This window comes from Triturus cristatus, chromosome 4_2 (genome assembly GCF_964204655.1).
Source record: "Triturus cristatus chromosome 4_2, aTriCri1.1, whole genome shotgun sequence".
Lineage (NCBI taxonomy): Eukaryota > Metazoa > Chordata > Amphibia > Caudata > Salamandridae > Triturus > Triturus cristatus.
The window spans coordinates 829,399,038-829,426,389 of NC_140586.1; the positions used below are offsets into that span (position 1 = coordinate 829,399,038).

At 43.1% G+C, this 27,352-nt stretch overlaps 1 protein-coding gene across 1 annotated transcript in view; it reads left to right on the forward strand.

Annotated features, from left to right (window-relative positions):
• ARMH1 (armadillo like helical domain containing 1) overlaps window positions 1-27,352 on the forward strand; it is a 274,600-nt gene that overhangs the window by 166,845 nt on the left and 80,403 nt on the right. Inside the window, exons 6-7 of the mRNA XM_085602791.1 lie at window positions 3,015-3,099; window positions 24,145-24,267. Coding sequence (XP_085458917.1) covers window positions 3,015-3,099; window positions 24,145-24,267 — 208 coding nt within the window. The remainder of the gene's footprint in view (window positions 1-3,014; window positions 3,100-24,144; window positions 24,268-27,352) is intronic.

Genomic DNA, 27,352 nt, shown 5'->3' on the forward strand with positions numbered 1-27,352 from the left:
CCACACTTTTACAAGACATTACTGCCTCCAATCTACGCATCAGGACGATGCAGCAGTTGGACAGGCTGTCCTGCGACATCTGTTTCTTTGAGATATCTTCAGGTACCCTTTATATATATTTTTACCTTGTAATATGTTGATATCTTTTAGTAGGACAATGCAATATTTTACAATAATAGTTTGGTTTCATTCGCTATGTTATTGCATTACATGCTATTTTCTGTTTATGAATTGCATGTTTCCACTTTAAGATTCTTTTCTCTTGTCAACAAGCTGTGGATGCAACCAGGGAGTATCAGCACTAGTCTCCCACCATCCGCAAATGACTGTATACTTGGTATACTGCTTGCTATTCTGATTCAGGCATGTGAATCTATGAAAGATACCCCAATACTGGATAAGAAAACAAGTTACTTACCTGTAACTAAAGTTATCCAGTATTGGTATATTTCATAGATTCACATGCACCCACCCTCCTCCCCGTAGAGTCAGTTTCTATATTTTGGGATGGTTACTTCCCACTTGTGCTACAAAAATCTGAGGAGAACTGGCTCTGCTGAGAGGGTTCTAGAAGTGTGCTGGTGTCTGATTGGTTGCTACCAAAATTCTTGGTCCTTTTGCATAATGAGGTAGATAGGCTGCTAAGATATAGGCTTTAGGCCTTTTCTTTGGGCCTACTACTACTACTAACATTTGGCACTACTTTTTATTTTATTTACCGGGGACTCCCGCCTCGGCGACGGGGAATGATTCAGGCATGTGAATCTATGAAAGATACCAATACTGGATAACTGTAGTTACAGGTAAGTAACTTGTTTTCTTCCCTGCCTTAAGCTCCAAGAGGCTAATTTGCACTAGCCTGCCAGCAACTGCCAGTGCTTAACCTTAATGAGGTGTGAAAACTGCTCCCAAAGCAGGACAGTGACTTGTGCCTGTTGGCAGGATGGGCTGTAGGTGAGATAGATGACACACGTCTGTCCGGAAAGAATATATAGGAGGGTTCAGGACTTTAACTTAGTTCAAAGGGGCACAGTTAAGTGTAAAGGCAGAGGAAAGGAAAGCCTTTGTTCTTTAGGCTCTTTATAGCCTGTTGGGCAACAGCCCAATAAGAGAGAGAGAGAGTTGGTTCTAGAACCAGTTTGGTGTAGCTGAGGAGGAGGGAGCTGCTCATTTCCCTAAACACACCCCTGGCTGGCCCACAGTGTTTCATCAGGGGCAGAAGCCTTTTCCACTTCTAGACTGCCAGCAAATTTCCCAGCTCCCCTGCAACTTCCTCAGAAAGCCCTAGTAATGTACCATATCCACCATCCTTCCTGCTGTAGTCAACAAACTAGAATTAGAACTAGTAATGCATCCCCTATTTTGAACATGAGTGCATTGAGACAACTCACTGCACATACATGCTGACTCAATTGGAAAGTGAACATGACATTGACTTAAGATAAAAGTAGAACTTTACCTCGGGAAGAGCCTTTGCTTGGTTTGGTGTAAATCGGTTCAGTTGTTTTTTTGTTTTTTTTTAAATAGCATTTAAAAAATGTTTGGGATTGAGTTGAGAAGGTTAAAAGGTTAAAGCTATCTGGACCATTAGTCCACTAATGTCTACAAACCCAGGTCACCATTGGTCCTGCTCCAGTGGGAACAATCCAGCTCAATCTACCAGGTCAGGTCCCATTTCAACAGGAACACATGCAACCTCTCTCTGGTTTCACCTAAATTAGACCTCATCAGTGAAGTGCTGTTTATACAGCAACCTGGCACACCGTTGTGGTGGCATCCTAATGCAACTTCCTTATATCATCTTAATGATTTGTCACTCTTGGTTGGTTGGTTGACATGGCTGGCTTTTAAGAATGGCCTCAATTGTGTTCGTCATTAAAGTTATTGTAACACAAATCTGTGAGATGTTACACACTGATTGTGTCTTTGTTTGCCAAGTTAGCTAGGCCTTACTATGGATACTGGATTGAATTAGAACTTTGCACTGTGGTAATACATGTGTTAATGTATGGTTAGGACCACACTTGTTCCAAATACAAATTTTCATGAATTTACACTTATTTTCACTGGCATATTATAATATATGTATTATTATCAAATATGTGAAGTTGTAGAGTTGTCTTCCCTGGCCTTGCTGTCTAAGTGCAAAGAAAGGTACTAGAAATACGGGTAAAGATTCCTAGCTGCCTTGCAGCCTGCCTTTCAACACCCTTCAGCATAAGACAAATAACACAAATTCCAAAGGAACAGCATTTTGGACTACAGGAACTCCCTCGACCCCGGGGGCCACCAAGTATCTCATTAGGGGACTACCAACCACCCAGAACTCAGAAGCCAGACTCATCCCCAAGCTCCCACACAGAACTCACATCACACCACCCCTCAGGGAGCTCCACTGGGTCTTGATACACAAATGTGCTAATTTCAAACCCTTCACACACACATTGAATACTACACAGCGTATACCCCACATACCTGTGAACCGTCTCATCTATTTACACCACCCACCCAGACACCTCCGCTCCACAGGACTCCTACACGCACACCTGCCACGTATACACAGAACCAGATCAGGAGGACGACATTCTCTTACATCGCTCCTAAAGCTTGGAGCGGCCCCCCACTTCACTTCAGAGACTCCTCCGCTCTTCTTGAATTCCACAAGAAGCTACAGATCTTGTTTTTCAAATAACCAGCCTACCATAGGCAGGGCTAGCCAAACACACCTGGTCAGTGCTAGGATACTCTCACAGGTGATAGTGCACTTTACAAAATACGCATAACATAATGTAATATAACAAAACAGGAGCTGTGGAAGCACTTCTTTCAGACTCTATAAACATCAGAGATTTCTGGCCCTCTTTCTGTTTCCTTTGCTCCTCTGTATACACCACCCCTTACGTTTAGGGGCTCCAAAACTTTCCAAATCATTCATGTCATCATTCTATAGCAGTCTGGAAACACGTTTGCTCTGCAGTTCTAACTTATAGATTAATGTTGTGTCTTTTACATAGGCGATAGTGAAGACAGCTTCTCCATGCATCGTGGACCCTCTGCTAGGTGTTTTACAGACCATGCACTTGGAAGTGCAGTATGAAGGTAGGAAGAAACCTACAGCAAGCATTCTGCATAGTTTCTTTTCTTGCATGAGGCTCACGTGGAACATTACAGTTTTCAATGAAACTTCGAAGTCATTGACGTAGGGGGTAGCTGGTTTACATGTAGCAGGGTACGCTATATTAGAAATTAGTGATTGACTGTAGGAATGCATAGTAAGTCATCTACAGAAGTACTTTTGACTTTTAAAACTGTACAATAAGACTAATATTTTCAAGAAATGAAGTCCCTTTGAGGCATCTAGTAAAGAAAGTTATAAGAATGGTAATGAAAAATTGCAATACAAAAGATCATGTTAGTGGCTATGCACATTGGAATTTGAGTGTACCAAACTGATGCAGTGTTGCAATACTGAGATAAGCTGTTCTATCTAAGTAAAGTCACAATACATGTTTGCAATCTACTTCCTAACCAGGACAAGTCGTTTAAGCTACATTTGTAACCAATAGCAGAAATTGTGGTGATTATATCAGAACAGTACCAGATCTTTTCCATATAATTGTTTTCAGTTTGCAAAGGATAGGACCTACATTAGATGTGAGAGAGAACTTTACAGTGTTTAATCAATACACTTTATAAATGGTTACTATAAGAACGCTATCCTTTTTTAACAGGACTTGGCACGTTCGCACTGACCTATGAATTAAGAAATGCTGACCCTTTTTAGTGCACATTTGCTCAACATCAATGTAACTATTTGTAGCTGCATTATTCAAGCTCTTCCCCAGCATATACAAGGATAATGGATTTGTTGAGAAATGTATAATCTTGATTCTTAGCTTAATATGACCATGTCTTTTTCTACTTGGTACAAGGACTTGTTCAGTTATACTCAAACTGCATCTTTATGAGGTGCCTATAACCTTGACAATTTGTTCTTTTACTTAATTTTTTTAATATAGTACCTAGAGATAGAATTTGAAGTTCAGAACTTCATATCTTGCCCGGGGTGTGATTAATAAAATCATACCTTTGTACAAGTACTGTGTTCTAGGAGCACTACCATATGTTTTGTTGTCTTACATATCAGATGTGTGGGGTGTAAAAGGGATGGAATTTAGCTAGTCTTTGAAACAACATGTCCAGTTTGTGAATCTGAGGCCATTATTTTATCACTATCTAATGGAATATGTCAAAGATGCACCAGAAGGTTCATTGTGATGGAAACATTGTTAAGGGTAAAGGAGGCCTTTATGTATCAGATCACCATTGATAGTCTATAATCTTTGGATGGGTAAGATGCTGAGATAGGTACAAGTAGTAGTATCTTTATTCGGTATTTTATAGAGAAACCCATAAAAGCCCATGACATATAAATAATTAGAAAATAATTTCCCCAACTCCCCATTGTCACATTAAGATAATATTATAAAATACAGACTGTGTGTGACACATAGCATAATCACAATCCATGTTATCATCTACAGCTTATTATAATTACAAAAATACTTCCTGAGATCACTAGATGATTGTACTGTATAACCACCAATTTTGAGTTTGATAAAGTGTCAAGTACGTATCAATAAAGTTAGAATAAGCTATGTTAATGAGGCAAATTATACAATTCCACCAAAAATCAAACTTTCATATCAATTCCAATATTAGATTTATATAATTATAATATATTGTTTTAACAGAAAAGATACTACTATTTAAAACCACCTGATAAAAATTGAAATTGTCCCTTCACAATAAAATTGTACTCACAATTGCCTATATCCAATTCATGTACAGTATGTTTTAATCTTGGATTTTGACTTGTGACTTTAAAAATGGATTAGCATTACTTCACCATCATTTTCATACAGGATTTGTCTTTACCTAGTAGGTTTGATGCTATCATTGCTACAAAAAAACTAATTGATATTTCTAATTTATAGGTTTGTATATATTTTACTAGTGACAAATGGATGAGGTGCTATATATGTCTTTGGATCAGTTCAGGTTTAACAATATCCTATTTCTTGATCGCCATGCATATAACAAATATCTTGACAATCCAAATATTAAAAATTCTGTACAGTCACTTTTTAAAATCCTGGTGATCTCAATTAATCGATTGGCGGCCAGGATCCGACATATCAGAACCAGCCATGTTTTTCTAATATGCTTATACCTCGGACAAAAGAATAAGAAATGTGCTTCTGTCTCAGGTACACCCTCAGAAACAGGACAACTGTGTGAAACATTAGAGCAATTCCATTTTCTACAGAGACTGTTGATCAGCAAGATACTGTACCGAAATGTTAAGTTGCATATTATCCTTAAAACTTAAAAACCTGTTTGTCAATGTCCCTGCTGTTCTATTACATAACCAATTATCGTCTATGTAACTCAAATATCATTTTTGAGGAGATTTAAAGATCTTTTCTGAATACTATCAGGTTTAAGCCACAAGTCACTCATGCTCAATTTGACCAACCATCCCTTTGTGTAGTTGAGCCACTGCACACGCCCTCTGGTATCTAATGATAATACATGTAAAAGTGATTCCTTCATGGGGAGTGGTGAGTAATTCGACCAAATGCGAATCCAGAATGTGAGAGGCCTAAGGGCAATCACATGAGTGACATTCTTCATGCCCATGTACAATCGCATTGGTATTAGTGGAGTATTTTGAGGGAGCAAACACAAGGCGATGATGGCCGGAGCGCTGAAACATTTCAGACACGCAGCCCCAGTCACAGATCTGGGTTGAATCCATCATCGTTCTTTAGCTCACTTCGCCACCCCAGTTCAGACACAGCTATATGCAAATCAGTCTTGACCCTGTGCCTCATGGTAACAGTCCATTCCGAACTGCCAAACCATGTCTTCCCTGGACCGGAAACACGCATCCTGGGACTGGTTTTGGGCTAACAGCCCTCATCAGCCAGGCTAGCTTGAATCCAGTAGCAGAGTGAGCAAGGGACCCACGTCTGGACATACCCTACCAACTTGGGGCGAACAAAGCAAACATAAGGAGATGATGGACGGAGCTCTGAAACCTTTCAAGCACTCACCCCCAGTCACAGATCTGGGTTGAAACCATCATCATTCTTTAGCTCACTTGGCCACCCCAGTTGCCAACTGTATACAGTTTGGGTTGGACTGTTGCCATGAGGCACAGGGTCAAGACTGATTTGCATATAGCTGTGTCTGAACTGGGGTCCTATCTCTCTGTTACCCACTTGTCAACAAGATTCCACCATAGTTGCATATCTAGAAGGAAATAGTCGATTCTTGTTTTACAAGTTACCCTCTTGTATGTGTATTTAAGTCTTTGATCAGAAATTGAATGCCCATTTACATGCCCTCAGCCCGTATTTATAGTAGTAATTTGGAAGGCTACCTTCACATTTTTTGCCAGCTTCCCGAAACTCAGGGTTGGAATTCCTAGTTCAGCATCCTCTTCATCAATGACATTTTGAGTTACTTCGAAGGGCTCAAATGTTGTATTAAGATCTCGCACAATGACTGTTTAATGTAGTGCCCCTTCCCTCTCTAGGAACTCGTCTAATAGTGCGATGGTTGGGGAATCATGATGTTGGGAAGGAAATTTATTATAGAAGTTTGCTAATAAGACTGAGTTATTACTTGATGTATCTTTGATGTTCACGGCCAATATGTTGGTGGAGTTCATAGTGTATTTTTAATATGTGCCGCCAGATTAGTTTTAGTCAAGATTATTAGGTCACCAGCAGGGCGACCCTTTTTCGATGGTATGGCTTCTACACTATAGTTGGCAAAGCCCTCTCTATGTATTTTATCAACGGCCCATGTCTCTTGAAAGAGGCATATGTCATAGCTGTCGATCAGGTTCCTCCACCCTTCACATGTGACCTACGACCTGAGGCCTGCTAGTTTCCATGACAACAATCTCAATTTCTTATTGGGCTTGGTGTTTGTGTGTGTGTTAGACAGCTGGGAGGGTAAGGCTGGTAATACACTCATTTGGGGATGGGACTGTCCCTCATTCACCCTGCTCATGCTAATTCCCAATAACTGATCCACTTTTTGGGGGGTATAATGAGGATAACCTTCCCGTGTCGAAGTTGTTGTAATACTGTGGAGAGACAGTTCCTTTACATGTCAAATGTGCTTATACGCATGGACCTGGCCCTGAGAAATGGTTTCAGAAATAGTGTCTGGCAATCCCACAGACTTTAGGTCTGTGGGCGAGGATTTGGGCAGAAGAGAAAGTTTGAACTGGACCAATGATCTATTAGGTGAAAATGTACACTGGTCTAGATTAAGTAAACCCTCTACCAGGTCCCCGCTAGCCAGGTCCAAAATAATATGGTCTAAATCTTTATCTGTGGAGCAACGTTTGCCATTTACTATATCAGATCTTATAATTGAGTGACATTGTCTTACCTAGCCTTATCCAGTGGATGACTTTATTTACCAATGCTTCCGTCGATTCTACTGAATTGTTTAACAGTTTAGGTACATTCATCATACATGCTCTACTGTTGCCCCTTTACACTGGTCCCCATTCCTTCTCTGGCTTTCCCCCTTCTGGGGCCCACAAGTTCAATTAGTATTCCAGGATTTCTCATGTGGTGGCTTTGATCTAAACTCCCCTGGCAAGACTTGTGCTCGAAAATTTCCTCTTACAGCATTAACTTAACCCGGAATTCCCCCTTTCCCTCCATGCCCTGTCATGACCGCTGGCTGTACCCTGTGTCCTACGACCTCCGTGTGGATTACAATATAAGTTGGTCTTCTCAGAGATCTTCCATTGAATGAGGGAGGAGAACGGGGGAGCTTGATGTGGTACGTGGCCAGAGTGATTCATTCCAGCATTGTGCTGATGTTCAGTTGTAGGAGTAAGCCCTAAGTTCCCGATTCCATCGCCTATTGACTCCTTTACTTTGTTGATAAGTGTTTCCAGTTCCCTGTCTACTTTTTGTACTTGAATCGATGTTGTTAAACTGAGTTTTAAGAGATCCTAGGGCTTTTCTTAAAAGAAGAACTTCTAATGTTAATTCCTTCACTGTGGTTTTCAGATCTCTCAGTGCAATATGCAGAGTACTATTATTTTTTGTAACTAAAGAATTCATACTTCTTTGCTCAGAATCCCCAGAACAAGCCTCTAAGGGGCTCATCAACTTGATTAAATCCAGGACTGGACATGACGTGTTGGAGAGGCATACATCCATTGCCCAATAAAACGGACATCGCTGACAGTAAAAAACTGGTTGCACGCAAGTAAATTGTAAATTGTAAATTGATACTTGTATAGCGCACTACTCACCCGCAAGGGTCTCAAGGCGCTTGTACGAATACCGCTGTGGAACCCATCCTGGCTTTTCCTGTGAGGCGTCCACTCCTGGGTACCCCCAAGGTGGAGGCCAGGCATCCTTAGCGTTGTGGGGGCCGTTGTGGAGATTAAGCAAGCTATTGCCCAGAGTTGCAGAGTGGGACTCCATGATTGGAATGGCACAGAGGCGAGAATTATCAGGTCCGTGGAATTTTTGAGCCCAAGACCTGCCAAGGCGGGGAATTGAACCCTGGTCCCGGGCTAGACCTCTGCATCAGGGTCTGCCGCTCTAATCATTGAGCCACACTTCTCCACTAAAGTAAAGTAAGCAAAGCGAAAAGTTAGTCCTTAACTGCCGTCAAGCGTTGTTAACGGCTAGCATCCAAAAACTTGATGAATGCGATCACGGTACAGCTGCAGTTGGCTTGGTCTGTGCATTACCACAAGATGAGCAGCCATTTTGCAGCAGGAACAGGAGAAGCGGGATTCTAGCACCTAACGCCACTACTAAGGGAAAGCCTCCAAAGATGCTGGAAAAAATCGAATGAATAAAAGCCGGAATTACTCCAAATATCGTCTGAAAAGAAGTCACAAGGTCTGATCCTACACGTTTCAAAAAATGTGCAAGGCCTTTCGTGTCAGACGCATTAAATATTTGGTGTATAAGCTCCCCAAAATGTTGTGGGAGGTTTGTATTTAGAAGGGACTGTATCTCGCTAGAAGTCCTAGCCACCTGTAACTCGAAGGTCTCTTCGGCTGAAGTGAGAGAAACCTCTTGTCGGAATATAAGCATTTTGAGCCTGCTCAACTTGTTGAAATCTGTCTTCATAGTTGGAATGGAAGGCCAAATCGAACTATCTAGACTCCCATGCAAGGGGAAAAACCACATTGCTATAACAAGTTACGCAATGGGAAACAATTACTAAATACGGGACTCCTGCCCGTAAACCACAGCAGTCTTGGTTGTTCAAAATAAGATAACTGCCATTCGTAAGCAAAGTAAAAGCGGGAATTATTGACGGAACTGGCATTCTTTTTAAAAAACAAGCAAGATTAGGCGCTGACACATTACACGCGCCGTGCAACTTAACGTGATTGCAAACCACAGAATGTCCTATTGTAGAATCGCAGTCCTCCCCTGTAAGAAAAACTTCCTTACCCTCCCTCTGACATCTGTAAGTGAAAGGCAGGGACCACAATTCATGTAGAAATGCACTACCCAGTGGTTCAAAACGTCCAATCGGAAAATTTTGCATGCATGATTTAAATTGAAACAGTGAAAAAGGGAGAGAGATAACCCCATTAATTAACCAAACAGCAGAGTCCGTTTCCGCAACTGAGAACGACAAGGGCTCTAATTGTTCAATATGCAATAGTGTACATGTAGCATCTTTCATGGACATAAATTGTTGTTTATCAGTCATATTAAATGGCAAAAATAAAGCAGTGGCATTTAAATATTCCAAAGGTACTTTCCCCATTTTACGAGTTTGCAATGTCCAAGCAAATTGCATAACAGATCTTAACTGATTTTGACCATGATATAACACAGAAACATCACTTCGAACAATATCAATAACAGATGAAACAATATTGTCTAACATATAAATGCGTGAGGAAAGTGTGTTAATGCTGTTATGTACTACGGCAAGCACCTTCTCTAAATTGGCTTGATCAATTTGTCGCAGACGAAAAGCAGTTTCAATCTAGGAAACCTTCCAAATTTCATTGTAAGCGGCATTAATAAATCGTTTAGCTCTAGGATACCTAGGTCCTAAGAGGAAATCAGCTAGATTGATGTCATGTGACAGCAGAGACGGATGTTGTTTTACTCATGTCAGCGTAGAATGTTCTAACCATTGTTGTCATAGCTTACCGACCGAATATGTGGTGACCGAATGTGTAATAGTATACCGAGGATCAGGTCTAACCTGAGTGAAACCTGGAGTAACATTATAAAAACTCATTTGACACGGATTAGTATTAGTTTGCCACACCAACCACCCAGAAGAATCAGCTTCAGAGACATTGAAAGTGTCATTTCGAAACAAAGCTTGCAATGCCTCGATGGTATAATTTGTGTGAGTGAGCCAATCATCATATTCCGCTAAAGTTACAGTTGCCAGGCTAAAACAAGTTGTTTGGTACACTGTATCATTTAAAAACCAAAGTTGAGCTGGGATCAGGTAGGCACGATGTAATGCTTCAGTTCCCTGAGCCTGCCAAGGCTTTGTGCCCCAGATTGAATTTAAATCAACAGTCTCTTTCCAATGATCATAACCCTGCGTAGCCAATTTATTTCTGAACAAGTTGGCGTAAATTAATTTAGTGTGGGTCAACATAAATTTGGACTTTGAAGATGGTCGAAGTTTAAAGTAATTGGATTCCGGATTAGATATTTCATAATCTGTAAAATAAGTACATTTATCCCTAAGAGTTTTAGAACTCCCCTCTACGGGAGTAGGACAAGGTTCCCATTGTGTATGATTAAAATCAGGTCTGATTGTGTTGGTTTTGTGTACAAAATTATGCCCATAATGTTGATAGCAAAACAAATCCCTGTAATTGGCAGAATTTAAATACAAATCTTCAGCATCAAAAGCAGCATAATATTTTAAATCCGAAAACAATGCATGTACTGCTTGCACATCCCAATCATCAGAAGGTATGTCCTGTGTCACTACATCTCCTAAAGAGGCGCGAAACACGTATGGTACCCTAAGTACCTCCGTCGGGCTGTGAATTTCGTAAGCTACTTTGTCCCAAACGATTCCATCTGCAATGCTGAAATGTTAACAAGAGACTGATCACGTTTCATGATATGTGACGATGTGTGAGGGGCCAGAATTCCATCAACAAAGTTTACAGCAGAGCGTTCTGGCAAGTAATGACCATTGATAAGCAAAAAGAACACTGTGACAAATCCAATTGACATGAAGAGGAAAATCAGGATAAGCAGCAACCAAATGTAGGTCCATGGAGGGGCCAGGTAAGTCTTTCTGAACCAAGAGAAAAAAATACTTAATTTAGTCGGTATGTCTGCCTAACTGGATGTCGAGGAAGAGGAGCCGGAAGAGAGGCTGGCATGATCTCCATAGTAGCCACCCGTATGTTGATCAATCAGAAGGAATCAAAGCATAAGGAACCTGTTTAGGAGTTATATGATAAGAGTATTTCGAAGGGAAGCCCTGAGGATAAGCTGTTCCCTCCCTCTTTGCAGCTACCACGGCCATAATCTCATTATCTATTTTTGTCATGGATCTTGTAACTGCTGCTGCGGAACACGTGGCTACTGCAGACTTGGACGCTTCCTCAGCCAAAGAATTACCAAGAGCATGTGCTCCCACACGCTGATGGCCAAGAGTATGTATAACATGTGTGAGGGGCAGACGTTGTTTAAGATCTGCCACTCGAACCCAAAACGTTTTATGCTTTATTGAGCTGCCTTTAGAATCTCAATAGTCATTCCAAGACCAAAAGAATAAGTTGTCATTAAAAGACTGGACACAGTAATAAGAATCGTACCCAATAAGAGTATTCACATTAGGATCAGCAAACTCAAGAGCAAGTACAAGACCACGCAGCTCCGCCAATTGTGCCGTACAGTCTCCAAGTGCCTGAGTATGCACAATGGAAGACTTAAACTCTTCATTAACAATTGAGACACAAACAATTGCGCATGCCGCAGAATAAGCATGTTTGGAATCTGTGGCCGGTTGAGCCGAGCCATCGGTATAAATGATGCATTTGTACTCATGTAAAGGAAGCAAAGACAAGGGAGGAGGATGGACGTGTTCATACTGTAAAAACTCCTGTGTCTGTAAGGAAGGATCAAAGATAAACATGAAATCAGCCGATGTCAAAGAAGTAGCCCATTCTATCCAACGGCGATGAAGTGCTTTCGAGTTAGGCACACTCGCCTTAGTCACGGCTTCCAAAGCAGGGAAGGGCGTGACCATAAGAATTTGTTTGCCTTGCGCCAGTGAGTGTTCCTTTAGAATCGCCATCTGTACTGCTGTCAAGATTTTTTCAACAGTTGAAAAACGCATTTCAGCAGCAGTGTATAAATGTGATTTGTATGCAATAGGTATTGTGTCACCCTCATTGAACATAAAGTAAGTGAAACCCACTGTCCCAGAACCAATACGTATTACTAGATGGTTTGTGGTGTTATCACGCGTCAACAAGTAGTTAGTTGCAAGCAAGTCAGTTTGCAAAGAATTTAGAATAGAAGTATGTTCCGGAAGCCAACTGGCAGAAGAAAACTTAGGTTCTATCTACGCATAAAGCGGTTTGATACGCTGGGCATAATCGGGAATGTATGTCCGCCCGAAATTTAAAAATCCCAGCAAGGATTGAAGTTTCTTCAGTGTAGAGGAGGGTTGCAAGTGTGCACATTTCTCCAAGAAGTGAGGGGCTAAGACCTTTCCTTCTTTATTGAGCTCATAGCCTAAAAAGAGTACCGCCAAATGGGCGATGTGTGATTTTGCAAAATTGAATTTATATCCATAGTCGGCAAAGGACAAAATAATCCTGTCGACTCAAACAAGGTGCGGCATTAGCTCATCGTCTGTTAGATGAATGTCATCTATGTACGAGAACGTGTTAGGGTCTATGTCGTTTCACAAAGACACAGTCCGTTCCGCAAATACCTCGGGGCTATTCTTATACCCCATAGGCAATTGTCTAAATGTTTTCTGATTACCGACAGCAGTAAATGCCGTCAAATCACGGCTCTCAGGTGCGAGATTGTGACTGTAGAAACCATTAAAAATATCAAGTGTAGTTTTGTATTTTTTACGAACAAGATTGTTCACCAGCGCAGAGCTGTGAGTGTTCTGCACCGCAAAAGTGCGACAATGACTGTTCAAATTTCGGTTATCCAATACAATCCGATATGAACCATCAGGTTTTGATATTGTAAAGAGAGGGTTATTCATCGGTGATGTATAGGATTCAGTCACTCCTTGATACTCCAACTGTGTTAGAATATCACATAAGGAAGCCCTTGCTTCACGCCTGATTGGATATTGTGGTTGTGGCTGTGGCATAGAGCATAAAGGTATTTCATGAGCCGGTGAATCAACGTCCCAACCCACCAGATTACGATACACCGCTGGGGCTAGGGCCAGAGCCCACTCAGCTGCAAAAGCCTGTGCATGCTCCTCAGCAACATAACATGAAAAACTCAGAAGTATCACGTCTTCCCATCTAGAAGCAGCTAACACAAAGGGTGGAGGCCAATCTGCCTCCGCTAACAAAATATCATATGAGGAGGTTAGATTCTCCCAGAAACCACATTGATTGGACGAGGTATATCACCTTCAATTTGGAATATAATTTCATAGAGTCTATCCGGGCGGGGGGGCAACCCGGGTGTCAGCAGTCTCTACTGTAATGAATGTGTCAGTTGCTGTCGCCTCCAGACAGGGACGCAGAGCCTCCCGCACTATGGTAACCTGCGCTGCGCTGTCGAGCAGAGTCACTGCCCATGTCCAATCCAGGAGTCGCGTTCTCACTGTCTGAGGCATACCTCGCTGTTAAAGCGGCAACTTTTTTCCTTTGAAACGGCTGTCGAAAATGAGGTAGATCCTCTTGTTTTCCTTTGCCTTCAAACTGTCGAGGCTGGTCACGTCCCTGTGGTGCAGGTTGACTCTTGCCATGATCCTGGCGTTCCCCTCCTCTGACTTGAGAGCCATATGTGTCCTGTGAAGAACGAGGAGAACACTGATCAGGAACTTGATATCTATCAGGAGTCTTAATTTTCGCGCGGTCGCGCATGTCATAAGTACGCTCAGAAGACTACGGTGTCGGTGAATCAGCACGCGAACCTTGCTTCTGTTGTTGCTGCCCCTGTTTTTTATTTTTCCAGTTCCTTTTAGAAAAGACTAGACGCCCATCTTTATCAGACTGAGCTTTTTGTTGTGTTTGAGATTGAGTTTGCATTTGAGTAAAAGGCTTAACTCCCAAACTATTGTGGGCTTATGGTCTTATAAGTTTTTGCAATAATCTTTGGTAATTCGCGTGGCTTGTCTACATCAGGGACATCCTCCAAGCGGTATGCCACTTGAAAGCTTACTGCATCGCCCTTGACATTGGCAAGGATCATATCAGCAACCACGTCGAACACCCCCACCAGTCTCATCCCCAGCTCTACAGCCGCTACGGCTCCGTGTTCATCTTGAACACGTTTTGTCACGGAGGGGAGTACGGTCATGGAGGGAGTGCCGAAACATTTCGAATATACCGCTGCAAACACCCTGCCCCAGGTGTTACAATCAGCTACCTCAGGAAGTAAGTCTTTAGGCAAACCTATAGTCAATATCCTGCGTTTCTCCACAGGAGAGGTATTAGGAAAAACAGCCTCTAGTTGTGCAAATTTTTCAGCAACCCAATAAGGTAAATCATCCTTATTCTGTGGCCGCTTGCCCATTACTGAATTAACCATAACGAGACTTAAACCACCAAGTCCATCAGGTTGCGCAGCAATGCCAGGTGCTCCCACCTGGTAGTTGCGCAACATGAACTGTATAACAGCTCCATGCACACGTATTAGAGATGTATGTAACATGCGAAGTTCTGCAAGCGTCGCTGTTATCAGCCGACATGGGTGAGGAGTATACCCAGTCAAAACGGACCACGTGGCCCCATCTATTGATAAAGGACCTAAACGGACCGGCGTTATTCGGTGAGGAAGGGCGCCATTAAACCAAATTAGGTGTTGCCTAGCTGTAAGCGGAATCTCAAGAGCCCGATTGGGCTGATAAACATTAGGAAGGGCCGTAGTCGTATATTTAGTGAAACAAGTTATCTGCTCCATCTACCGCCGGAAAGGTGACCCAAGAATTTGAAACGGTAAGCAGCATCCGCTTCTACTACAAAAAGCAGCGCAATACCCGCATTAGGGACTCCATTTTGAGTCAAATAAGCCATGAGTGCTGCCCGATTAGGGGCCGGAATTGCGACCGCCATAATGTACAATAAAGAACAACAACCTAGAGCGCGGCAGCGCATTAACGGGTTAAGAAGATAGAGAAAAACCTTTTTTTAAACTTCAAGCTTGAAAGAACCTATAAAAACATCAATATAGGAGCTTACTCAGTCACAGCTGTCTCCGGAAACAGAAGTGAGGGTATTGTGGACAAGCACACACACTACTCTAGCGTCTCGCAGATAAGAACCAGACCAAACATTGGCGGCACCATGTTGCAGGGATTCTTCACATACACAGAACTAGGTGCAAGAAAACAGGACCTGAGTGAATAGGTGTGTACCAGCCTACCACATCAGTACCCAAAATCCCAAAGCGACTAGCTATAGTGTCTCATTCGTTCTCCCACAAAGATCATGGAGCTACAAATGATTAGACAACCCAGAACACAACACTCCAGACTCTCTCAGGAATCACGGAGCAAGACGTACTCTTTCGCTCACTCACTCGTACTTGTCCACAATGAGAATAGGCAGAGTCACTGAAATAGTTTAAAATGTTTATTTTAACTCGTGCTCTACAATACAGTATACGTGCCACTACTAGCAGCAAAATGCATTAACTTAGCACAGTTAGCATTGTTACAATTCAATAGAATACAAAGGGAGAAGTCATTTTTTAAAGACTGTGGAAAAAGGGGCTTTTAGGCCTAACCACCCTCCCCTTGACTAGAAGAAGTTTATTTTATAAAAATGACGACCTCTGGGGTTTTATAGCAGACCCCATACCTTAAAGCCTGTATGTAAGGTTTACATCATAGGAACAGCAGAGCTCTTCTCCATGGAAAGGCTTTCTCCAAGTGTGTTAAAACAACATGCAACAATGTAATATCAAAGCACGAGTCTTCAGTACTGCAGCTGTGTGTAGCATGGTATGTCTAGGTGCTACGGACTGACCAGAACAGAATAACAAGGGGCATTGTTGATCGACCTTGCACATCGTGTTCAGACTAAACTCCAGGAAAGTCAGAGAACGCGAAAGCAGCCCGTTCTCATGTGAAAGGCACAAACAAAGTGTTGCAAAAACAAAGTTATGTAGTAACGTGCGCAAAAGCAGCATCATGACAGCGAAGCTCATGCTAACTTAGCAATGTTGACAATGTCCCTAAGGGTCCATATAACAATTAGGGACCTTAGGAGTGACCACATTGTGGTTGGCAAGGGGATCAAACTGGTTAGAACATACAAAATCCTGGAATACTATGCCCTCCGCATTTATTTTGGGGCTGTCAGTGACTGAGGTTGATAGTGGAATAATAATCTCTGGCTGTTTTTGCCCACAGGTATTATGCAAATGCACTGAATGAGTAGCTTTGCCTTTAGGGAGTGGCTCATAGGCATGGAGTCCTCTTCCTGGAATTAGTTTGTAAGAAAATGTCTGCCACCTTCGTGTGCCCTTTAGCTGATTTATTTTGGCTGCTAAGTAGACTTTCCACCTCTTCAATTAGGGTGTCAATTTCATCTACCACATAGCTTGCTGCAGCACTCCCTGTTGGCCTTTTTGTTTCTTTAGGTACTCCATTTGGATTACCCTTTGCCTTCCGTTTGCCCATCCTGCTTCGGTTCCCCACAGATGGTTAGTGCTATAATAGCAGTTTTATCACGTGCAGAAATGTAAGTCTTGTGAAAACTATAACATTAGTACCTGGATTAATATTGTTTGCCGGTAAACAACCTTTACAACGCAACTTTTACAACGCACTACCATTACAACAAAACTTTTACAACGAACGCGATGCCATTACAACGCAAGTCTTTACATCGACTTGCGCTAGATGGCGTGCTAACATTACAAATAGTGTAGTTTACTATCCCAACACCTTCCCTACTGTTAAGTGGACTGGAGTTGGAATAGTAAATTACGCTTTTCTAATGTTAGCACGCCATCTAGCGCAAGTCGATGTAAAGACTTGCGTTGTAATGACATAGCGTAGTAACATCGCAGTCGTTGTAACAATTGCGATGTAACTGCACGCGTTGTAATGACTTGCGTTGTTACGTCATACATCCCTGTTTGCCAGATCCCACGTTTCCTCACGTCGTCTTTACCCCAGGACCAAGAGGGATGGCCCAGCCTCCTCTGGGCTCCGGCGGGAGTGGACGGCCCGCCCTTGGCCCGGGCTTCGCTTGGCGGGAGCCCCGAGCTGCTTAAAAAGTGCCTCCTGGCGCACAGGCAACGTTGGCGGTGTGGCAGCCGTAAGAATAGCTGGGGTCTGGAGTCCTACTCCCCTGGTGGTGAAGACAGGCTCCCGCACTGCGGGAGCCCCGAGATGCCTAAAAAGCGCCTCCTGGTGCGCAGGCAACATTGGCTGCTTGGCAGCCGCAATGATAGCTGGGGGCTGAAGTCCTGCGCCCCTCGGGGCAAATACAAGGTTTTGGATTATTGATGTGAACTAGCCCCATCTTTAGGGCCCTCAGCAGGTGTCCACTGCAACCGCACCTCGCCGGTTCCAAAAATTGAAACAACTCCTTTGTTGTCAGTCCCTTCACAACCCAGTAGGTAAGATTAAGATGCTGAGATAGGTACAAGTAGCTCTGACCTTTCTTTGTTTACTCAAGAAATGAAAGGTGAAAGAGGCCTAGTTTCTTAATCTCCAGAAAATCATGTTCCTGTCACAAAATTCAGTTCTACTGGCAGCTATTAAAAAAATACTGGAAAGCACATACCTAAATCTGCAAGGAGAACTATGGAAAAACAGAAGAGAAAAAATCCTTGGGCCACATTCAACCATACATTCTGTTCTTACCAAACCCAGTGGGGAGACTGCTGTTTTCCAGGGCCAGATTCCAAATCCTCAAACAGCAGATCTTAACAAAAAATCGGAAATTTGGAGGAAATCTAATTGTTCTTGCAATGGTAAATATAACCCTTTGCTCTTTTCTGAGTATTATAAACTTCTGTAAAATAGTCAGAGAATGATGACAACATCAAAAATTAGGAAAAGATAAGAGATGTTTTAGCAGATCAGCATGAACAAACCACACGGAAACAGATTTTTACCTAAAGGAGGCCTTCTAGTGCTGGTAAGAAAAAAATAGACAGGTAAGGAATTACCCTGCAGACGGAATTAAAAAAACAATGTAGGATAGAACGGGCAACCAAAGACTAAAAGAGCTTTTTTTTTAATATAATTATTTTTATTAAAAGTAGGAATCAACATCGCAAGGCATATTGCAGTACATTCACATTTCTTATCATGACCTAGTTCTATCCCAGATATTAGTGCACAAGTTTATAACAATCGGTAACATGGATCATATCTACAGTGATTCATTGTGAGCTGGCAGTAGTGGTGGAATACAGATGTTCCGTCTATACTCATTCCAGTCAGTCCAAATGCGGGTCAATTTTTTGGGACATTCCCTGGCTACATATACATCCTTGTCACGGAACATGTACCAATCCATATCCCTCTTCTATGCGAACACCGCAGGTGCCTGTGCTGCCCCCCATTTCTGAGCTATGTTACATTTCGCTATCGTCAACCCCAACGCAACCCAGGTGATACGTGCATGGTTTAGATCTGTGGGTTCTCACACATTTAGAAGACATCTCTTAGCCTCAATAGGGACTGCATGCATTAACACCTCGCCCATCACCTCGTGTATCTTCTTCGAATACCTCTGCACAAATGCGCATTCCCACAGTATGTGGAGGAACGTGCCTTCACTTCCACACCCCCTTCTACATTTACCATCCGCTGCCCTTCCCATTTGCACCATACAGGGCCCGTGATGTAGATTCAGTGCAAAATCTTACGTTGCACTAGCCTCAGCCTTGCTGCAATGGCTACCTCCCGTGGTGAAGCTACCGCTATCACCCAGTCTTCATCGTTGAGTATTATACCATCCCTTTTCACTTTTCCCGCAGTTTCAAGAGGGGATCTCCGGTGTGATTCTCTAACTTTTTGTAGGTAAGTGATATGGCCTTTGTTGGTAGGTATCCATCAAGGAGTCTGTCCTCAAGGGGTGAGGAGTCTGGGGGGGGCGTCTCCCCTCTGGAGACAAGATTGCAACGTGTGACGGACCTGCAAGTATCTGAAATATTCTGTAGGAGCAAGATCATATTCCTGTTGTAGGGCTGAAAATTACTTGATCTCACCCTTTATCCATAAGTCGCCTATTTTTTATATACTTATGAGGTCCCACTTGTTAAAACCTATAGATGACCATAAATTCCCAAGCTGCTCCGAGTCCCATAATGGAGTAGCCAGAGTCACCCTACGGTTCCACCACATACTTTTGTTAGCCGCCTGCCAAACTTGCACCGAATACTTGGTTGGTCCGGTCAGTTGGTCCTTTCCGGCACTTGAATAGAGCGCACATTGGTAGTTCCCTCCAGGTAGTACCCAACGATCCATCGCATAGCCCGAATCACCCGCCTGTCTGTATGTGCCATGGTTAATGGCTGTCAAATGGGCTACCAAGTAATATTTTTTAAGATCAGGGAGGGCGATACCCCCATCGTACCAGGTGAGATTCAGCTTAGGAAGTGCTATCCGCGGCTTCCCGTTCCAGAGTAAGCGGCGTTGTAGACTCTCATATAGGAACCAGGGTAAGAATATCATTTTGAATAAGGATGTTCTGCCCAGCATCGAGAGTGGAAGCATCATCCAACGCTCCGAATCCTTCTTCAATCTCTGTAAGGGAGGGAGTAGGTTCTTAGCAAATCTATCTGCGGGATCAGAGGTGATATAGATGCCAAGGTATTTGAAACCCTGTGTGGAGATCTTTATCGGGCAATTTCTGGGATAGCCGGTGACGGGCCCCTTGAGGACGTACAATACCGATTTGACCCAATTAATTGAGTACCCTGAGTATCTGCCAAAGATGGCGAAGATGTCGAGTACTGCTGTAAGAGAGGCCTTTGGGGATGTTAAAAACAATAGAATGTCGTCCGCATACAAGGAGATGCGGTCATCCCACGCTTCAGCCCATTTAAAGCCTCGATTCACCGGGTCCCTCTGCACACAGGATGCCAGGGGTTCCAGGGCCAAGGCAAAAAGGAGGGGTGAGAGTGGGCAACCCTGCCTGGTCCCTCTATGAAGTCCGAACACCTCAGACTTTTTGTTGTTTACAACTATCTGGGCTAGAGGTTTCGAGTAGAGGAGTCTCACCCACTGGATGAATTGAGGCCCAAAACCCATTTTCTCAAGAACCACAAATAAATACGGCATTCGAGCATATCGAATGCCATGGAGGCGTCCAGAGATACCAATACCGCCTCCTCCTGTATGGTTGCTGCCCTTCCCATCACCCTGTGTACCCTGCGAAGATTCAACGCAGTGTTGCGCTGAGGCATGAAGCCAGATTGATCCGGGTGTACCAAATTATTAATGACTTTGACCAGTCTATTGGCAAGGAGTTTAGCTAAGATCTTAGGTTCGACATTCAATAGGAAGATTGGCCTGTAGGAGGAACAGGCTTTCCGGATCTTACCTTCCTTTTGGATCATTACTAGGATGGCTATCCTTTGGTCTCGGGGCAGCTCCCCGAGTTCTTTACTCTCCGCAAACATTTTACACAGGTGGGGGGCAAGAATATCCATCCAAAGTTTATATAATTCAATCAGAAGGCCGTTGGGCCCTGATGCCTTCCCCGACCCGAGCCCCATAACAGCCTGTGCCACCTCATCTGCCATGAGAGCTCCTTCTAGATACTCCAGCTCTGACGCTGAGAGTTTAGGTAGACTAATGTCCCGTAGGAGATCAAGAGCGTCATGTGTTGTGTAGGGGTTCTGTGAGGAATATATCTGTTCGAAGCGGGCGGCAAATGCATTAGCGACGTCCTGGGGGTCCGTGATTGTGCATTCGGCTTCATCGATTAGTTCTGGCACTAGTCTACTCACCAGCTTTTGTTTCTCTAACCACGCAATCAATTTCCCAGCCTTGTCCCCTTGATCATACATCCTACCTAGCGTCTCTCTTCCCAATTCTTTGGCTCTATTCGTCACTAAGGCCCTGTAACTATCCCTTTTCAACTGTAGTACGTGTAAGGTGTCTGGGTTGGGTCCCTCCACCAGTTCCTCTTCCAATCGAAAGATCTCAGACTCTAATGCTTCCTCCTCCCTGACCTTATCCTTCTTCACCCCTGCTATGTGGGAAACAGCCTGGCCCCAGTCTTGAATGCTTCCCAGTGTCTGATGAGAACTCTACTAAAAGAGCTTTAATACTCAATGGCAAGTTGAAATGAGGAATTACTATTTGTAAAGAAGTATTATGAACTCTCAGAAAAATATATGTATGCCAAAATGAGCGAATAATACCTAATATTGCGCACACTTTTGACATGTAGTAAGTGACCTGATTACCTTAAACCTGTGTGAATCAGCTCCTTGTCTGTAGACATTGTAACTCCATCTAACTAGAAGGAATCCTTAATGGTTCCTATTTTTAAAATGACCTCATTTAATTATCATTGTTCAGCAGTGTCCTGCCCCATTTTCTCAAAAATGTGGTTCTCAAAAAATGGGTATTTTCCACTTTACACAAACCAACTTTTGAAAACTAGAGTCCATTACATGTCCATATCAACCAGAACCCACGCTTATCTTGCACAGAAGCTCACCATCTTTTGCAGCTCTCAGCACACCTGCAGCCATGACACCATCAGACTGGAGACTAAGATGAGTAAAAAAGAAAAAACAAGACAGCAGGCCTTTTCCATCTAAACACCCAAGATCTGCAACATAAACACCCAAGATCTGCAACAACATTGCCTTATCCATCAAGAATGACCAACGCTGCTTCAGTTTAGGAACATTTTGAAGACTAGGGGCCAGATGTATCAAAGGGTTTTACCCATTCTGTGTCTATGGGAAAATGTGTTCATATATATGGCCCTTAGCTCTTTAAAGAACACTACATTTTAATGCAGCAACAAACCAATAACCAGCTACTTCTCTTGCCACTCATTGACGGTATGCCTTTGAACCTCTATAGTGCTCCACTGCGTTTTCAACTAAGTTCTCATTTTACAAACACCACACACTATCTCCACCTGGTTTGTGTTTACTGATTAGATTTCTGTTGCACATATGAAAGCTAACCCTCCACTTGAATGTGCGTACTTAGATTTATATATCACATTTGATACTGTTGGCAGATTGTATCTTATTTCCAAAAACTCCAAATTAAGCATTCCGGAAGGATTCTGAGGGAAGACGAAATATTTCATTGGCATTGTAATAGGCACAGAGACTTACGAGCAAGGTACCTGTCTTCACAGGAGCAAAATAAGGCTGTAATGTGGTCCCACTTTTACTTATGTTTAGTTTGGACCAATTAAAGATTTTTCCTAAAATAGGCTAGTCCTACATAATGGCACTCTTATGTACATTACTTGGGTCTCATCTTTTTAATGCCCTCTCATGTGTTGGCTCATCTACACTCTGCAACAAGCCTGCCCACTCTGAGCACCTGGTGCGTCCAACCCTCTCCTCCTGTGCAGATCCAGGCTAGCACTCTACGCATGACACACCATTACAGATAAAGGGTATTCCTTTCCACCGCATGCCACACATTACACATAAAGGGTATTCCTTTCCACTGCATGCCACACCATTACACATAGAGGGTATTCCTTTCCACCGCATGCCACACCATTACACATAGAGGGTATTCCTTTCCACCGCATGCCACACCATTACACATAAAGGGTATTCCTTTCCACCGCATGCCACACGATTACACATAGAGGGTATTCCTTTCCACTACATGCCACACCATTACACATAGAGGGTATTTTTTCCACCGCATGCCACGCCATTACACCATTACACATAGAGGGTGTCCTTTCCACCGAATGCCACACCATTACACATAAAGGGTATTCCTTTCCACCGAATGCCACACAGTTACACATAGAGGGTATTCCTTTCAACCGCATGCCACACCATTATACATAGAGGGTATTCCTTTCCACCGCATGCCTCACCATTACACATAAAGGGTATTCCTTTCCACAGCATGCCACACCATTACACATAAAGGGTATTCGTTTCCACCGCATGCCACACCATTACACATAGAGGGTATTCCTTTCCACCGCATGCCACACTATTACAGATAAAGGGTATTCCTTTCCACCGCATGCCACACCATTACAGATAAAGGGTATTCCTTTCCAATGCAGATACACTGGAGTAAGCAATGCAATGAACTTATATAATATATAGTACACTTTACTGGAGATTGTTTTCTTGCTCCTTCGGCCTTCCTAAAAATGTGGCTTGGTTTTACTGTTTACTCAGCTTAACTATGAGTTCTTTGATTGCTAGTTAGAGCACATTTTCCCAATACACCGTCTCACCCCATACAAATTCCCTGAGACTTCATTATTGTGTGAGATCCCACTCATTTACCTGAAACGTTGGTGGTGATCAGGTCCTAACCACTGCTATGCACCCTCTACTCGTGAGCTCAAGACCCTGACATTAAAAATGGTGGGATAGTGAGGAAGCACAGTAGTTGCTGATATATCATTGACCGTGTCCGCTCATATAGGAGGAGACACTGCTAAAGGGCTGAGGTGTGACTGTAGGTTTTCTCCTGTAGGTCTTAGAAGTACAGATCTGCTAGAGAACATCATAGGTTATTCAGGTGCTGATCATTGGCAACCTCTTAGTAACTTTTCTCTTTCCAGAGACAAAAAAACTACTAAAAGGTCAACTGAAGGTTAGATGAGGTGGGATGGTGCTGTGGCACCATCCCTTTATCTCTGAACCCCCCTGCTGTAGAATAGAGATGCATTATCCTGAGTGACAGCCCTCATGCTGCTTGTTTTGGTTTCAGCGCTGCAGCTGATGAAGGATCTCATGCAGTATGATGTTCGCCCGGCCTTGCTGAGTGGCCTCGTAGCGCTGCTGAAGCCTTCCACCAAAGACAGCAACACCATATTGGCTAAGATTCTGGGAGGTAAGACATGATGACACTTATCCTGTCAGTTATCTGCGGTGTATTTCACATGTATGTTTGACTGGGTACCACAGGGCTGAAACAAACAAGTGACTTTGGGGAAGGAGGGACGTAGCAGCAGGGTATGTTTGCCATGGGCCCTGCACCTTGAAAGGGCTTTGCAACCACACCTGTGCGGAGCATGTTGACTGCTTTCAAAAGTTGAGCTGGGTCTTTTTTTCCTTTAACTCACCTTTCTTGGTGTTTACCATTTGAGTTTCCCAACATGCATGAGAGGATAAATACTACCGTCTTCTAAAGCTGAGGGGCCAGGGCTGCCAATCTAAGTGGACAGTGAGTGCTGGCAGCACCTTAAACCCATACCTCTCAAACGTTCAGACCAACTTGGGGACTGTACGCAAGACCAACAGACCTTTGACCCCAACCACATCATAGAAAGTGACATCAGATGGTTTTTGTTACCCAACCATAGTGCACTCATTTTATCAACCTCCGATGGATGACTGGTGAAGTGGTTCAACTGGGAAATAGATGAATCAAGAGAACGACTGACAATCTATTTTGAGTTGAGTGAAAGTGTTACCCTGCCTCAATAAAGACAGGGGCACGTGGACAGATATGAGGTCAGTTGCACTGCACTAGAGGATCTTATTACCCCACACATTCAATATGGTACACATCAAGGGCATTGATACCCAGGTACCCCAAAGTGACTCTACACACCGTATATGAGAAGAATACTCTATAACTGGTTGTACCTGTACCTTTGTTTGATGTCCACTATGTGGACAAGGGATGGTCAGAGAGCCTAATTAAACAGCGCTGCATTTTGAGGCGGTGGAATGCCCATGACCAGGGTGGGGAGGTGAGCTTGGGCATTTGGTACCCCTGTAATCTCCTCAGGTCAAACACTGATAGTCTTTGCCCTGCTGGGAAAGGTTTGAAAATCACCAGGGATCCATTGCACCCTGCTTTCTTGTGTCTTAGGCGGAACCTTCGAAGTCTATGGGGATCTTTAGGCACACTGTGAGAGACTGACCAATGAGAGGACCACTCTTTATGGGTGCCTCATCTGTAGCAGATGTGAACCCATGGAAGATGACAGAAGTTTCAGGGCCACAGCTGTTAGTGATACCTTCATCGGCTTCAGCTGACATCCATGCTCTTGTGGAAGACCGACATGGAGACAGTGCTCCCAACAGACGGACTATAGGGTTCTCCTTTGGGTCCAGTTGGATCAGTAACTATGTGTCTTCAGCTTGCACAGATATGGAGCTGATAGGGCAGCTTAACCAAGGTAGTCCTATAGGGATTAAAAGAAATTGTGAGTATCCCTGGGTACACTCATAAGAATCTTCTTAGGGAGCAATTGATATAGAGAGGTAACAGTGATTTGGGGCTTTTAGACAAAAATGGTCAGTCCCTGATCACAGGCAGGGCCACTGCATGTGAAGAAAGCCACAGCATTAGCAATTGTGTGCATGCTTGTAGGAATATGCCAGTGTTGTGGCCACTGCTGACAGCTGAAGGTCTGGATGGAGTAACCTCTGATACTGTGATCTGTTTATTCTGTGTGCATCATCCGGTCTGGAAATAGTATTCTCTGGTACTGTGATCTGTTTATTCTATGTTCATCATCGGGTCTATAAGGAGTAACCGGTCTGGAAGGAGTAACCTCTGGTTCTGTGATCTGTATATTCCGTGTTCATCATCAGGTCCAAAAGGAGTAACCTCTAGTACTGTGATCTGTTTATTCTGTGTTCATCATCGGGTCTGGAAGGAGTAACCTCTGGTACTGTGATCTGTTTATTTTGTGTTCATCATCGGGTCTGGATGGAGTAACCTCTGTTACTGTGATCTGTTTATTCTGTGTTCATCATCAAGTCTAAAAGGAGTAACCTCTAGTACTGTGATCTGTTTATTCTGTGTTTATCATCGGATCTGGAAGGAGTAGCACCTGGTACTGTGATATGTTTATTCTGTGTTCATCATCAGGTCTGGAAGGAGTAACTTCTGGTACTGTGATCTGTTTATTTTGTGTTCATCATCGGGTCTGGAAGGAGTAACCTCTGGTACTGTGATCTGTTTATTTTGTGTTCATCATCGGGTCTGGATGGAGTAACCTCTGTTACTGTGATCTGTTTATTCTGTGTTCATCATCAAGTCTAAAAGGAGTAACCTCTAGTACTGTGATCTGTTTATTCTGTGTTTATCATCGGATCTGGAAGGAGTAGCACCTGGTACTGTGATATGTTTATTCTGTGTTCATCATCAGGTCTGGAAGGAGTAACTTCTGGTACTGTGATCTGTTTATTCTGTGTTCATCATCAGGTCTAAGAGGAGTAACCTCTGGTACTGTGATCTGTTTATTCTGTGTTCATCATCAGGTCTGGAAGGAGTAACCTTTGGTACAGCGATCTGTTTATTCTGTGTTCATCATCGGGTCTGTAAGGAGTAACCTCTGGTACTTCAAACTGTTTATTCTGTGTTCATCATCGGGTCTGGATGGAGTACTGCTGATACTGTGATCTGTTTATTCTGTGTTCATCATCGGGTCTGGCTGGAGTAACCTCTGGTATTGTGATCTCTTTATTCTATGTGTAGCATAGGGTCTATAAGGAGTAAACTCTGGTACTGCAATCTGTTTATTCCGTGTTCAGCATAGGGTCTATAAGGAGAAACCTCTGGTACTGCAATCGGTTTATTCTGTGTTCATCATCAGATCTGGAAAGAGTAACCTCTGGTATTGCAAACTGTTTTTTCTGTGTTCATCATCGGGTATGGATGGAATAACCTCTGGTACTGTAATCTGTTTATTCTGTGTTCATCATCGGGTCTGTAAGGAGTAACCTCTGGTACTGTGATCTGTTTATTCTGTGTTCATCATCGGGTCTGTAAGGAGTAACCTTTGGTACTACGATCTGTTTATTCAGTTTTCAGCATAGGGGCTATAAGGAGTAACCTCTGGTATTGCGATCTGTTTATTCTGTGTTCATCATCAGATCTGGAAGGTGTAACCTCTGGTACTGCAAACTGTTTATTCTGTGTTCATCATCTGATCTGGATGGAGTAACCTCTGGTACTG